We start from the raw sequence: 15496 nt of genomic DNA, 5'->3' as shown, positions 1-15496 counted from the left end.
AGAGAACGCTGTCGGTGGTACAATGTTAGATGTGTTCATAAAATGACTTGATGGGAAAACAGAAATTGCCGAATGATTCCCACATCTTATTGATTAATTTGTGCATTATAAAATTCAGTAAATGTTATTTGTTTTTATTTTTTTGAATTAGATTTTGTTGAAACTTGAGGAATTTTGGCACATTTTCTCTTTGAAGGTAGTAAGAGTTTAACTCTATAGAAACAACTGCCTGTTGAGATATATTTCTAACACAATCATGCCCATAGTGAAAAGGCATAGAGGGCTGACATACCATTTTAGAAAAACTGCCAATTTCTGAAATCATGCATAGAATTCTCCTTTTCACAGATTTTCCTTGAATCTGTCGCTTTGGTTGTGACATGATCCTGTCAGTCTGAGAGAATTACTTAGGAGGTGCTCTCTCCCTGTGCTGACATGCTGACCCTTTGTGGTTTCTTTTCCCACCCCGTAGTCTCTGTCTGCCAGATCTCTGTGTCCTCTGGTCAGTTATGTGACCTTTACACTCGCATCCTGCTTTCTTCACGTCCCCGCTTTTTCATTTGACGTGTGTGACACCACACTCTCCTGGTGTTGCTTGCTGACCGCTTCTCGGAATCGTCTGTGAGCTCATTCTCTTCCCAAACCATAAAGTTTGCAGGACTCAGCCCTGCCTACTCATGTAGAGACATCCAGAGAAATGTAAGATACATGACCCTCTCCCTCTGCCTTTTGGTTCTCTCCAGGCCTCCCACTGATTGGATGCAGCCCACTCATGTATTGGGAAGGCAGGAGCTCCTGGTGGTGGGTTTTGTGTGCTCAGCTTGAGGCCAGCGAAGGCTTGAGAGCAGAGGGCTGACATCATTGTGTTTCTGTTTTAGAAACTCACTGTGGCAGCAGGGTCTAACGGAACTTGAAGTCCTGTGGGATGAAAGGCGACTTGGGTTTAGGGAGCCATCTGTACTAAGGAGGCTGTAGAGCAATGTAGACAAGATGCTGGGAGCTGACCCCGTAGGCATTCGCAGTGACAACGGAGGGAAGGGATTAGAGAGGAATTGTGGAAATACTGTAGACTCTTAATTAAGGTCTTGGATATGGAAGTCCAAGAGAATCCGAAACGGGTTTCAGGTTTCTGCGTCGATTACAGTACCTGAGGGAGGGTATGTCAAAAAAGAAAGTGAGTTTGGAGGGAACAGTGAAGATTCTGAGTTCCGTTTTGTTTTTGTTTTTTGTTTTGTTTTTTTTAAAGGAGGGCAGTGTCACTGGCCCTCATGTGGGATCCGAACCGGGGCCCTCTGGCATCCCAAGCCAGTTCTTAACCATCGCGCCACTCGGCCGGCCCTCTGAGTTCCGTTTTGAACTTCCTGAGTTTCACTGGAACTCAGGAGGGTGTGTGCACCTGGCATGGGTCAGGAGTGCTTGGCCTTTAGATGACATGCGAAGTTCCCAGACTGGATTCATTCATTCAGCAAAGATTGTTGAGCGTCTGTCATGAGTTACTCACTGTTGTGAGGGTCGCAACAGGGAACGGAACAGATAAACTCTGACTTTGTGGGCATAGCATGGAGGAGACGGGCCAGTGAGCTCAATGAAGAGAAGAGGCATGTGTGGTGGGTTAGGCCACAGCGAGGGTGCAGTGAGCCTGGGTGAGAAGGGAGGGAGGGGTTTAGGACCACTGGTCACTGAGTGCTCTCCTGTGGTGGGAGCTGTAGAGATGGAAGGTTTGAGCAGACGCATGGCCTGACCTGAATGTAGGGGGGCTGCTGTGCAAGGGTGCGGTGCAAAGTGTGAAGAGTAGAGGAAGAAAGGTGGAGCCCTTGGAAACACCGATTTCTTTAACAGCTTTATTGACATGATTCACACTTTTCAATTAATCTAAAGTGTATAATTCAGTGGGTCCTAGTATATTCACAGTTTTGCAACCATCACCAAACTCTGATTTTAGGACACTTCTGTCGCCCCAAAAAGAAACCCCATACCCACCAGTAGTCACTACTGGGTATGCAACCGCAGCCCTAAGCACCCCACGTCTACTTACCATCTCAGCAGATTTGCGTGAGTGGCATGCTGCAGCATGTGGACTTTTGTAAATGACTTCTGTTTCTGTCACTTAGTGTGTTTGCAGTGTGTATCCATGTTGAACTGTTATCAACACTTTGTTCCCTTAGTTGCTGAATAATATTCTGTTTTATGGATTTCTCCCACTTGATCCATTCATCAGTTGATGGATGTTGAGTTGTTTCTGCTTTTTGCCTGTATGAATAATGCTGATATACACTGTGTGCCAGTGCTGGTCATTTCTGTCTGTCTGCCCGGGAGTGGAATCGCTGGATCATGTGGTCACTATGTTTAATCTGTTAAGGAATTGCCAAACTCCAAAGTCAAGGAAACAGCAGCATTTAGGGGGCTAGTGGAGAAACTGCTGTGAAATGGCGAGAGACACAAGGAGAAAGCCAGAAAGCGATGATCACCCAGCCTCCTTTCCCCCATCCGCCACTCACCTCGCAGACAGTTGTCTTGTCCCCAGGCTGATGGTTTGTTCCCTGCACTGGTGGTCCCCCTGGTCCCCAGCGGGCTGTACCGTTAGGTAAGCTCCTCCCTGGCCTTGTCGCTTGTGTTGCCCCCCACGTTCCAGTTCTGCCTGCTTCGCAGCTCCCTCCCGCAGCTCACGGCAAGGACTGAGGCTTTGAGCTGCTTGTGAGCATGCCTTTGCTTTCTTCACAGAGTGGACAGCAGCTAGTGAACATTAAGATGGATGCGCTGCTATTCCCAACTAACGGAGTGGGTAACCCTTTCCTCACATGATATGCGTGTGCAACAGCTTTGATTTGCTGTTGAAGATGTTTAAGAAAAGCAGAATTACGATGTGTCCCGTTTTAACATTCATTTTGTTTTAATATAGGCAATTTTATATGACGACAAAGGAGAATGTTTGGAGAGCTTGTTTCTCAAGTGCCTTGAGGTATTTTAATGTGTCTACCTTATGTTTAAGTTATTGTTAAGCAATCTCTTTAAATCCTTTATGAATGTTGTTAAATAGTGTCATCATGGTACTAATACTAATAGTTACAGCTGGTATTTATTGAGCATTTATTATTAGCCGGACTCCGTGCTAAATGCTTTTAGATATTGTTTAATTTAATCTCACCAACCCTGGGAATATAGGCTAGGAGCACCGTGCAGAAAGGCGAGGCGCTTGCCCACGTTCAGAGCGCCTGGTGGGCTGGGAGTGGAACCCAGGACTTAACTAGTCTGACTATCCCACGGCTGTGACAGTCACAGAACCACAGTGGGACTACTTTGTGAAATCATTCCTCATTACAATATTTTCTCATAAATTCTGTCTTTTTCCTCATTGGGGAGAGGAGCGGGGTAACTAAGGCTTGTTTTACGGTGAAGAGTAAGGATATTAGAGTTGTTCATTCTGGGTTCCTTTCCCACTTCCTGGGTCTCCCTTCTGTACCGTAAGATGCAGATCATTGGCAGACTTTGCTGTTGGGCTGAAAATCCGAAATAACTTGTGTCGACTGCCTAGCAGCTTAGTACAGCGACTCTAGAAGTGTTAATGTTCCCATTACCATTGTGGTGATTTTGGCCATGGCATTTAATTTTAAATTCTATGTGACATTAATAATGGTTCTGGTATTTTTTTTATTTTTTTTTAAAGCTGAGCCATCCTGCCACCTGTTGGCAGCTCAGCGGCTGCTCAGCTCGGGCCAGGACTCGAACCGCTGTTGCTCAGAGCTCAAACTCTTGAGTGAGCTCTTAACCAACTGAGCCACTTGGCCGGCCCAAGTTTTGGTATTTTTATATTTATCAAAAGAGCGTCTAGGTAGGAGAAGACTATTTTATTAGATGCTTAATGAATGGTAACTACTGTTATTATTTCATTTAAATCATTCCATTAATAAAGATTAAGCACATTATCTGATAATACACAGGTTTTGTGTGTTACCAACTAGGTTGGTAATTTTATTTTTATGCTGCAGTCAGAGATGGTGGCAAGTGCTGTATTTTGTTTTGCAAGGTGATTAAAAATGCTTTTTTGGAGTATGATCGTGTAAGCAACTAATAATTTATAATAATAAGTTTATGGTAATTATGAGTTTGTATCTATAAATTCTCATTAATTTATAAAGACGTATTTGATATTTAATAGGTCTAATTTTTAAAAATTACAATTTTTTAATAGGTCTAATTTTAAAAAATTACAATTCTTGAATGGATGCTAAGTGAGCTCCTTCAGAGGAGGCATATTTTCTCGCTTGTGTTCATGTTGGCAGCATGTAACGGCCTCACAGAGGTCCCCAGTAGGTGCTGTTGAATAAACAGTGAAACTTTTGGTTGTATTATTATCTTTCCTGTGCTTGTTGGTAGTTAACTAGTGCATAGTAAATAAAGAACTTAGTTATTGATCCTCTCATTCAATAACGTAATTGAATATCCATTGTTTTGCTAGTGCTAGTAAACTTACTGGGACACATAATCAAAGAGGTGCAATGGTTTTGACATTTATTCTTTAAAATTTAGGTGAAACCTGGAGATGACTTAGAAAGCGATCGATACATAATCACAGTCGAGGAGGTGAAAGTTGCCAGAAGCAGAGCTCTTACACAGGATGTTGTTCAGGAGGCACCAGAGTCAAATTCAAGGAGGTGTTTTCCCTCTGGCCGCGCCCTTGGGTGCCGGCCTGCTGGCTTGAAAAGGAAGTTTGCTGTAAGTTTCTCCGTTGAACATAAGTCAGTGTGTATTTATAAAATCAGGTAGTGAACGTTGAAGCTGTTGTACTCCACCGTCCGTATGGCACGTCATAGCATATGCTCGGGTGGAAAGGCGGCACACCCTCATTAGAAAGATGTTCATGAAAATGAGTTTGCATTTTAACTCGGCAAACTTTCTATCCTTATTTGTTACTTTACCTTGCAAAACATACACATTCCTTTTTATTTCTTCTTATTTTTTTTAGCCAGTTCATTTCACATTTTCTTTATAGGCAATGGAACAGCTAATAATTGTTGTATTATTTTTAGGGTTTCCAAGGACCACGTCAAGTGCCAAACAAAGTGGTTATTACGGAAGATGGTGAATCAGCTGCAGCAGCTGAGGCTAAGAAACCTGGCCCTGGCTTTCTTTCTGCATTCTATAGCACCCCTCCTTTGTTTTCTACTGCCGGCAAGGAAGACGTGCACAGTACGCCCACAGAGGCCGAGAACACCGCCACTTACAAGAGCAGCGCGAGAAGTGGCCGACCTTTCTCTTCAGCTGCCTCTGCTCCGTCCTTCAAGATGAACCCAGAAACTCTGTGTGAAGAAGATCATTTTTGCTCTCCTGTCAGTTCTGTAAATAAGCATTCAGATTCTTTACTGACCAGTGAGCCCACGAAAGGAGCTAGTTTGGCGCCTCCCTGTTTGGGAGTCCCCCAGCATGCCAGAAGCAAGGCGCAGATATTAGCGCTGCTGAAGTCCAAGTCAGCTGGCACGCCTAAGGACGTAACGGCTAAGATCACGGAGTGCCTCCCTCAGGGACAACCACCAGGAGGTTTGAAACTCGCTACGAAACCAAAATGCTCCATCGAACAGGAAGAGTGTGTGGAGGTGAGAACAGGAAGTTTGCATGACCAGCGTCAGTCAGAAGGGACCATGAAAAGCAGAAGCCAGCGGGCTGTGCATTCATTCTCGCAGAGCTCACCTGTCCACTCTCCTGAAGGTGGAAGTGATCTGGAAAGGAAACCCACAGCCCAGGGAGATAAAATGAATTTACATGGGGAAGACCTTTTGGTACAAAAAGGGATACAGCTCTTTGCAACATGTGCTGAAAATGGGGAAATGTATAATGAAGACAAGCTGGTAGATAATAATTACCAATCTTGGGATCAGAAAGTAACATTAGAAATCACTTCATGCTGTGAAAGCAACAGCCTACCCGTTGCCTGTGGCAATGCAGAAAATGATGGCTCAGTATCAGAATCTGACATTCAAGAGAATATTAAAATGCCTGTTAAGCAGAATGGCCAGACGTGTGGAAAAGGATCGATTCTCATGAGAGAAGATGCTCAGGAGACAAATCGGTGTGAAACACCAGGAAAGGAGTATAAACAGGCAGTGTCGGGTCTGCCAGGACCTGAATGGCTCCAAACCGAGTCTTCACGACGTGACGAGCCTGGCGTGTCTGCTGCCGTTACCGACATGTTTTCTGAAAGCAGTGCTGCCGATGAAAGTCTTCCTGGTGTTCGTGAACCCGAGAGTAATGCCACACAACCAGTTTTGGAGGTAACTTTTAACCTGAGCAATTTTGAAACCAGTGACACTGAGGAGGAGTCACAGGAAAGCAGCGAGATTGCCCCGGAGTCGGAGTGCTGGGTAAAGGAAACTCTGGTCAGTGACCGCAGCCCAGGTCTTCCGAGGCCATGTGAGGGCATGAACTGTGAGGAAGCCGGCCGTGAGCGCCGGCCCCTCCTAACGTCTGTCGGTAAACCTGCAGAGACACTTCCTGCTAAAGAGACTCTGCCGGCCCAGTTTTGTGGTCTGACTTGTGCAGGTCTTGACCCAGGAGCCTGGAAAGCTGGAAACGCCAGAGAAAAAGCAGAGGAGGATGGCGGTTCTGACTCAGAGTTAGAGTGTACTGGGGGTCTGTTTAATGAAGATGCTAATAAATTGACCCAAAAAGTCGGAATGAACTATGATTTTGCTTCCCTCCCGAATCAATCTAAGGGTAAAACCTCGAATTTACATATTCCTTATTTTTCAAACATGGCCCCTAATCAGACTCCTGAGAACAGCCGACCTTCAGAGTGGGCCCAGCCTCAGCCTTCTATCATGGGAAGTGATGTTGCTAAAAAGAAGGAGCAGGCCCTCCCAACAGGCCCTGGTGGTGACAGCACAGTCCCGCTATTGCATGCCACTCACTGTCACTCTGAGGCCTGTGTCACGGCCCTTGGTCAGTCAAGCCCCCAAGTTTCCAACTCCTTGTGCTACCCTCCGGGAAGAAAGCGTCCCGTTTTCAGAGACACAGAAGCACCTGTTACTGAATCTGACCGCTCTGGAGTAGGTACTGCTGGAGAAAGCACACCATGCGGGCCTGGTCCTAGGAATCTTTCAGAACTTTCTGGGTCGGGAAGTAACATTTCCCTTTTAAAGTCACTGTCTGAACACGTGACGGCTTTGGACGGCTTGGAAGCATTGAGAAGGGAAGGCACAGCCTCTGGGCAGCAAGGAGCTGTGCAGACACACGGGCCGGAGGGCAGCACTGGAGGGTGTTCTCTCAGTAGCCGCGCGGGTGAGATATGCTTGCTCTGCAGGCTGCGTTAATTACATTGCCATGGGTAGCGCCTATACTTGGTAAAATCAGCCCTAACGGAGAATAGCAGTGGGCAGGGAGTCCTGCGCCCCTGACCTTGTCCTGTTCTCTCCGGACGAACGCTCACCCAGGGCCGCTGGTGTCCTGGTCTTCAGGCCTCAGCTGAAATGTCACATCCCCTGAGAGACCTTCCCAACCATCCTGCTACAGCTTCTCCATCCCATCTCCGATGGATGTGAAACCTGCTCTCAGTCTGAGTTTGCCTGGTGTATTTGTATGCTGTGTCCCACCCTTTCTGAGGGGCCTTGTTTCTTTCACTGCTTTTCCCCAGGGCCTGGCCCGCTGAGTGTAGAAAGAAATTGAGATTTTTCTCAACATTTACCAAGACTTTGCCACATCTTTAAATTATGCGCCTTGTTGCATTCGTTTTAGAAATAAGTTCTAAAAAGTTTCAGAGTGCTGCTCTGGGCGTGGTGAATAAAATCATTTCCGTTTGTGCACTGCAGCTGGGAAACCGTGGATTTCCGTAGTCCCACAAGCTAGACCAACATCTCTTCTGAACTGGGATTCTCAGCAGGTACAGTGTTTTTTCTATCAGTATATTTTTTAATTTGATATAGAATGTTATGTAATTTACAATGAGGCTGTAACTGAGGGTCCCAAGCTATCTAGGTCCTTGATGTCACCTCGTACTCAGTAATATTTCCATTGCGTCCCTCGGCCAAAAGAAATACCTACCGGTTCCACATACCACATAGTCAGCAGTACTGACCTAAGTATATGTCCTTGTAACGCAGTAGACATTTTTATTTTCCCACTTTGTTGAGATATAGTTGACAGAACTTTGTATGAGTTTAAGGAATACAGTATAATAGTAGGATACACGTATATGTAGTGAAATGATTACCATGAGAATTTTCTTTGAAGTAAATGCACTTATTACTGGAACATGTGCCCTTGAGCACTGCCCAGCTTCTCAAACCTTGGAATAGATTAGGCTTCTTGTTCCACACTGATTTTCACAAGTTCAGTGATTTTCATCATAGCAATTTCCAAAAACCCAGCTTCACAAAGATAGGATGTCGCTGAAGGAAGTGCCGTGACAGCTGGGCTGCCTTGGCTTAGCAGTGTGTCCGGTGTCCGACAGACATCCACTGAGCTGTGCTTCCCTCACATTTCAAGCATCTTGTGAAGCCTCGTTGTCACTGTGGCACCAGAGTCCCTTGCTGCCTGCGCCCTGGGGACCGTGGCACGGACTCAGAGTCACAGCACTACTGAGGTGCAGAGATTCTGCAGTAAATCACCCAGGTCCTGCTTCTCTTACTCTAGTTTCAGTGTTTCCATTCTCTTTTTTTCTTTTATGAATCTTGAGTCCCACTCCCCCCTTAAATACAGAAAAAGGTGAAAAAAATAAAACCCTACCACTCAGAGATAATTATTATTAACATTTCCAGCTTTTTTTGGCCTATTTTTAAAAATATGGTTAGATTGATGAGTACCAATACTTTTATATCCTTTCCCCTTCATGTCATATTGTATTTTCTCACATTATTAAAAACTTTTCATAAAGACATCTTTTAAAGGTTACGTTTCATCCTATGGATACCCTACGCTTTGGACAAATATTAGTTCATGGTTTTTGAATATTTAGATTATTTCCAGCATTTTGCTGTATAAAAACTTTAGTTTTTACACATAGATCATTGTTTACATTTTAAGTTACTTTCTTAGATTTGATTCCCAGAAGTGGAACTGTAGCTTGAAAGGCTTAGAACAGCTTCCGTAGATTCTTCATTCTTCATCTTATCAAGTCTAAAATCTTACTGTTTTACAGCATGCATGTTTATTTCACTTTATATTTACCAGTACTATTAAGATCTTTTTAAATTCTTGCAAAGTGAACATAATGTTTAATCAACATTTAGTTTTTATTTCTGCGACTATTGGATATGGTGTTTTTATATTTATGTCAAATAAAAATTTATATTTATTTTGCAACTTATATTGCCTTTGGTCTGTCTTATATTAGTGTTCAACAGCTCCTACGATGATCAAAGAAAACGAAGTTGAAGCCAGTGAACCACCTCAGCCTTTGCAGGTGAGCTAACTTTCAAAGTGTAAAGGAGCCAGGAGTCACGGCTGTATATCTAGGTACGGCCTAGAATTTTGTGTTTGCATTTTATCTTGTCGGTCCTCAAACTCGTTTGCAATTGGTTACCCCATTACACTCATTTAGACAAAACTGCTGCCTTTTGTGTAAATGTCCTGTGTGGGCTGTAAAATTTGGTAATAACGGATCTTGTATATAAAGCTGATTTGGCAAACATAAGCATCACCTAACCTTAAAATTGTCATTGACGGCTACAACTGGGCTTGCAAGGCTGTGGCCTAAAACAGAACAGAGCAAGACAGACAAAGTGCGCGTTGCGAGGACTCACGCATGTATCGCCTTCAAGCATAAGGTCATAAGCGGTCGCAGCTGCACAGTGGAGCTCGCAGACGACCGCCTGCTCCCTGGGTTTATTCATGTGAAAAAATAGGGCTGGAACTTTTTCAAGCACACTTATCACAAAGCATAAACTGCAAATAAACACGATCACTGTATTTTCTTCCAGAATGAGTTCCCATTCGAAATAAATGTCACATATTTTTTTTAAATCTGTCATAATCTCACAGTAATGAAAAAGGTCTTACAGTCTTGCAAAAACCTTTTTAGCGTTGATACAGGAGGACATTTGTATTTGTAATGGCTTTCTTAAGGGCCCCTCTGAAATGACCTCTTGGCGACTATTAGTGATAGAAAGACCTTTCAAACTTAACATTGGGGTTCACTTTGAGGGCACCCCCGATGCCACCCTCACCTTATATCTGTAAGTGTGATCAGCTGCACACAGCAAAGGAGCTGTCAGCAGAGAAGGTACTGTGCTAATTAGTTTTTAAAATTCACTGGATTAGGGAATTCTAACTTTTTTTTTTTTTTTTAGCTGAGCCATCCTGCTACCTGTTGGCAGCTCAGTGGCTGCTCAGCTCGGGCTGGACTCAAACCGCTGTTGCTCAGAGCTCAAACTCTTGAGTGAGCTCTTAACCAACTGAGCCACTCGGCCAGCCCCGGGAATTCTAACTCTTAAGATAATCAGCGGAATGTTTTTAAAAAGTTCTTGGTTGACGGTTGTGCTTATGTATAGTGTTATTAAAGGAAAGTGACCATTATTTGAAGAAATACACTATGTTATCTCTGCTATCTAGTAAAGATTTTTTCCTCCATATTTTCAAACCCAAAACAATTGTTTCTACAGATGAATTCATTTTCTAAGTCTAACTCATATTAAAAATTATGGTTATTTTATGTAGTTACTTGAACCGACAATAACAAGCTGCTGCTTGTTGTCTGTATCTTGTGATTCATGGTTGTTGGATGGTTCATTCTTTAAAGTGTTACACCTTTTACAGTTGTTAGTCCTTTAGTCTCATTTTAATTTGTGTATTACATAATCTGCATTGACATAAGCATTAGCTTTGATGGGGGTGATTTATAATATACTCAACAATTTTTTCTACTGTTAAAAGAGTCACTAAAAGTTTTTGGCATTAAAAGTGTTTAAGATGCCGAGTGATAAGTTGGCAGCACAGTACCTTCCCGCTGGGACACTTGGTTGCCCGGAGGCTTGTATGTGTGTGGAGAGAAGCAAAGTGAAATGAGAGGCATGTTTACAAGGCGCAGACTGAACTTTGGGTCTGGGGAGTATTTTCCCATCAAACTCAGCACCCCTACAAAGCAGTTTGAGCTAACTCACTTTTGATATTTTGTTCTAGTTCTTTTCCTTGGGAAGTGAAGAAGAGACAGCTTTTGCAGCTATTCTTCCTAAACAAACAGAGAGAAAAGCCTGTGACCCTAAGGTAAACGTGGTGAACGGAGAACATTGATTTTCTAACTCACTGTGTTTTCCTGATGTTTTTACACGACTATCAGTTTTCATCGGCAGGTTAGTGAGCATCATGGACTGACCTGGTTTTAAGCACAAGAGAAACGAGAACCTCGACCCTCATTTGGCCTTGAGCCCCCTCTATTTCTAATAAGCTAACCAGCGTGTAGAGGCAGACACCGTGGGCAGGACGTGACGCCTGCGAAGTGCAGAGCAAGCTACAGTCTCTGCAGCCTGTCACTCCCCGTAGCTGCCCACCCGCTGCCCAGGCCCTAAGCAGTGCTGCCTACTCCCCACAGAAATTGACAGACAGCAGCGTACAGGTTGCCAGGTTTCCTAATAGTGATTCTAGGGCTAAAACCCACAGACCTGCAAGACATCGCATGGCAGCCTGGGGGAGGGGCATCTGCTGCCTCCGGGGAAGCGGACCCCCCATTCAACAAAACAGAAACAGACAGCCTTCACCGGTGGAGACTTTTTACACTGAAATGTGTATGTTTTAAAATTCAGAATAACATTTTCAACAGAAGTCCTATATAGAGGGCATTTTAGATTTGATTTTCCTTTCAAATGTGTGATTTAGAATATTCACTTTAAAATAAGAGAATATTCAGGTTATGCGTTATTGTCATTTTGTCAGTTCATCAGTGAGAAATGAATTCGTCCTGGATGTGCATTCCTTTGGCTCTATTAGCAACCTCATTTTTGCACATTCTGGGGAGACTTGTCACCCCGGTGGTGTAGTACTCCCAGGACCCTCAAGAGGGCAGCAGAGCAAGCCGTTGGAAGCTGGAAAGCCACCGGAGTCTGGGACCACACTCAGGCCTTGGCTCTCCGGCCTTCTGGGAGGCAGAGCCCACCACCCCTCCTCCGCAGCTACACCCCATGTTTACAAAACCCTTAAGCAAACGAAAAGACTTCCTGGACGCCCCCTGTCCACCCTTCCTGCCATCAGTACATGGCGGCCTCCTCTGTGCCAGGCCTGGTGCGGAATGCACTTATTGGTGCCCTGATGAAGCTCCGGGAGCTCACAGCTGGTTTTCAGGCAGGTTTCCTTGGAGCATAATGGGGCCGGTCTGCGTTGGAACGCAGAACGAGTGTACAGTGGGCACGGGGCAGCCGCGTCTTCCTGGCTGAATTGCCCATTGTTATTGCACTCATCCCGCTCGTAGTAAAACAATTCACACTTGCTAATGTTGAACCTGAACTCTGCGCTTTAAATCAGTTACCGGTAACGTTCTAGGGATATTTCCTGGATTCAGTACTAGCCCCTTAGTAATTATTCACGTTCAGTCATATTTAATAGAAAGCTGAGTTATGTGTTATTTTCTATATATGTGTGTGTTGATACCTACTTACACAATGCTCATTCTGAATGATCGGCCTGTAGCCTGTAGAGTTTCACGGGCACCGAGTGGAAGGCTCCGTGAGCGGCGCCGTGATGGTCAGAGGGCGGATCCCAGAGGGCATCGAGTGGGAGAACCGCACGCCTGACATTTGTGTTCTGGCACCGAAGCAGCTGAGCACTTGTATGCAGGCTGACTTTTTGCAGGTAAAAATGTTTTTATAGTTGCGTCTTGCCAAATCATTTTCTTATGTCAGGGCTAAATTTTGTAAAGGGAGTATATTTAAATCTTTGTATAGTTGTAAGTTAAAAAGGCGTTTAGTAAATGGACAAGAAGTTTAACATCTCAAATCAAACTAAATAAGACAAATATATTTTATTGGAAAGATCTTTTTTTAGCGTCATGGTTTAGAAGGGTTACTTTTCACTTAGCGAAGACTGAGATCTGTGACAGGAGCAGTTAGGCAGATGACACATAGGAGGTGTGTTTAACAGCTCGTAGACTGCCTTCTAATGACACCAGGTGCCCTCATTGCTATCTACTCGATGTCATGGAGAGAGAATGATATGCACGTATTTGAACCAGTATCTGTTAAAGAGATTTTTAAAAATTTTCTCTTTTCATTAAGCCATAATGCACATACACAATAAGTACACAGCTCAGTAACTGCTGGAAAATGAACTCCACCCTCAGGAAGCAGAGCGCTGTCACCCCCTCAGTGTGCCTGCTGGACCGGCTTACGGTGGCTCCACACCCTTCTGCACAAGTAAAGTTTGCCTTGCTGAGTTACTTTCGACTTCATGTGTCTATTTGCGACATGGCTAAAATCTGTTCCCAACATTAGGATGTGATCTGCCCTTTTCTTTTAAATTTAAATTTCATGTGTTTTCTCCTTCTGGAAGTTTTTAGCATCTTTATTCCTGGTTTTCTGAAATTTCACAGTAATGTGCCTTTCTTCATTTTATTAATACTGTATACTGGATACTGAGTGAATCTTTTCATCCATCACCATTCTGTAAAAATTTTAATCATTTCTTTGGTAATTTCCTCACTGTTTTCTTCATTTCTCACTTTCTAGCACTTTTATCCGATATTGTCAACAGCCCCTGTAGACTCGTTTCTAAGCCGTCCCATGGGCTGCAGGGAAGTCAGCGCACTTCTCCCTGGGCCGTGCTGGAGCAGGCACTTAGGTTTCACTTTCTCCCGTGTTGCCAAGTCTAGACTTGCCCCTTCCTCTTCATATGGATTGCAGTTCATGGTCACCATTGTTTCTTAGTGTCATCAAAGATAAAGGATGTTTGCTTCTCATTTTCCTGTGTTTTTGGAGAAGAGACTAAATCAGAGAGGTGCTCTGTTTTGAAAAGGAAACTTAGTCCATCTGTTTTGTTTCTGATTATTTTCCAAACAGTATGGTTTGGAAAAAGTATGGTCATGTTCATGCCCTGAGATTATAAAAATGTTCTCAGGCAAAATGACTAGACCTGCCCTCAGAGATGAGTTTCCAGGTTCACTGCTGTAGATTCTTACAGATCGCACTCTCTGGACTTTAAAACCATCCTGTGTTTCATCAAGTTCTAAGATACCGCCTCTGATTTAAGAAGCACCATCATATTCGCTGAGACAGAACAGTTAGCATTACTCCATGCTTTATCACTCTAGAACTTTCCCACCTTCACTTAGCTCTTTCATTATATTACTGAAGGAAGTCCTTTAGATGTATGTGGGCATACATTCTTACTGTACATCACACCGCTTTGTTTTCTTGCCTTTCTGTGACCACAGTGCCCTTTTGTTCAGTGCTAAACTATCATGTCATCTTCTTGAAGGCATTTAAACAGCATAATTACTTAGCACGTGTAGCATTGCCAGCGCGCAGCGCATGTGTGAGTGACCGCTGTGTGGCCTGTGTGACTGCTGTGCACCAGCACTGGCAGCGGTGTGGCAGTCATGCCCGTGCTGTCGTGATGTGAACATGGCACCAGTGTGAGGCATTCCTGTCCTAAAGGTGTGAACCTAGGAAACGGGGTTCAGGAGGCCTGGTGAGATGTGAGATGGGGCACTTGCTGCTCTCCCTGCCCAGAACTGGCTTCTCATCGGTTCTTGTTTCTGGGTCTCAGCTATGAACATCCGCTGCAGGTGTGTGTGTACACATAGGAAGCTAAAGACATGCGCGCGCACACACCTTCTCTCTTTACTGAGCAAACAGATAAATGGATCTCTGCTTTCTAGTTCCCAGATGAAGAAAACTTTCCAGGAGGAGGTGCGAGCTTTAATGTTGAAGACGATTTTCAAGCGATCGCTGAGTCTAATAAGGACCCAACTGAAAAGGATTGTAAGTAAGTTATAAGTAAAATGGAACGTTAAACATTACTTCACATTGAACAGACTTATGTGAAGTCCCGTGGTTTTTTCTCTAGCAATTTTAGATTTTCCTCTGAAAGATTCAGAACATTCACACCACCGTTTGGATTATGATTTCAAGTCGGCAGAGTGGACTTCATGGGAAGCAAATAAGGTACCACATAAAGATTTAATAGCTGGGAGTAAGAAGTTTGGGTACTCTTAAAAAAAATGAATCTATTAAAAACTAAAAACATAAAAATCTTAAGACTGGTTAATTTTCCTAACATGATCAAGAAAGTTTATCAGCAACCAATCAACATTGTTTTAGTGATGAAACCGGACTGATTTCTGGTAGAATAAGTAACAGAATGGGGATGACTGCTACCTTTGTTATTCAGAGATGTCTCCGTTTTTGCAATATGCCATGAAATGAGAGGCGATCCTAATCAGAAAGTAAGAGAGACTCACAAGCCCGAGATCAGGGTCCTGGCTGACTGGGAGTTCTGGGGAGGCCTCTTGTTGGCTTGCAGATGGCTGCCTACCCACTGTGTCCTCACGTGGCGGGGCCTGGGGTGTGCACGTGCGGGGGCG

At 44.0% G+C, this 15496-nt stretch overlaps 1 protein-coding gene across 1 annotated transcript in view; it reads left to right on the top strand.

Annotated features, from left to right (window-relative positions):
- Positions 1 to 15496, top strand: part of ZGRF1 (zinc finger GRF-type containing 1) — a 46837-nt gene that overhangs the window by 1553 nt on the left and 29788 nt on the right. The window contains exons 3-11 of the mRNA XM_019656542.1: positions 2900 to 2959; positions 4528 to 4713; positions 5028 to 7272; positions 7800 to 7870; positions 9323 to 9391; positions 11107 to 11190; positions 12607 to 12768; positions 14792 to 14894; positions 14980 to 15077. Coding sequence (XP_019512087.1) covers positions 2900 to 2959; positions 4528 to 4713; positions 5028 to 7272; positions 7800 to 7870; positions 9323 to 9391; positions 11107 to 11190; positions 12607 to 12768; positions 14792 to 14894; positions 14980 to 15077 — 3078 coding nt within the window. The remainder of the gene's footprint in view (positions 1 to 2899; positions 2960 to 4527; positions 4714 to 5027; positions 7273 to 7799; positions 7871 to 9322; positions 9392 to 11106; positions 11191 to 12606; positions 12769 to 14791; positions 14895 to 14979; positions 15078 to 15496) is intronic.

The sequence above is a fragment of the Hipposideros armiger genome, unplaced genomic scaffold (genome assembly GCF_001890085.2).
Source record: "Hipposideros armiger isolate ML-2016 unplaced genomic scaffold, ASM189008v1 scaffold_262, whole genome shotgun sequence".
NCBI lineage: Eukaryota > Metazoa > Chordata > Mammalia > Chiroptera > Hipposideridae > Hipposideros > Hipposideros armiger.
The sequence above is the reverse complement of the archived record's forward strand: the minus strand, read 5'-3'. Positions and strand labels throughout refer to the sequence as shown.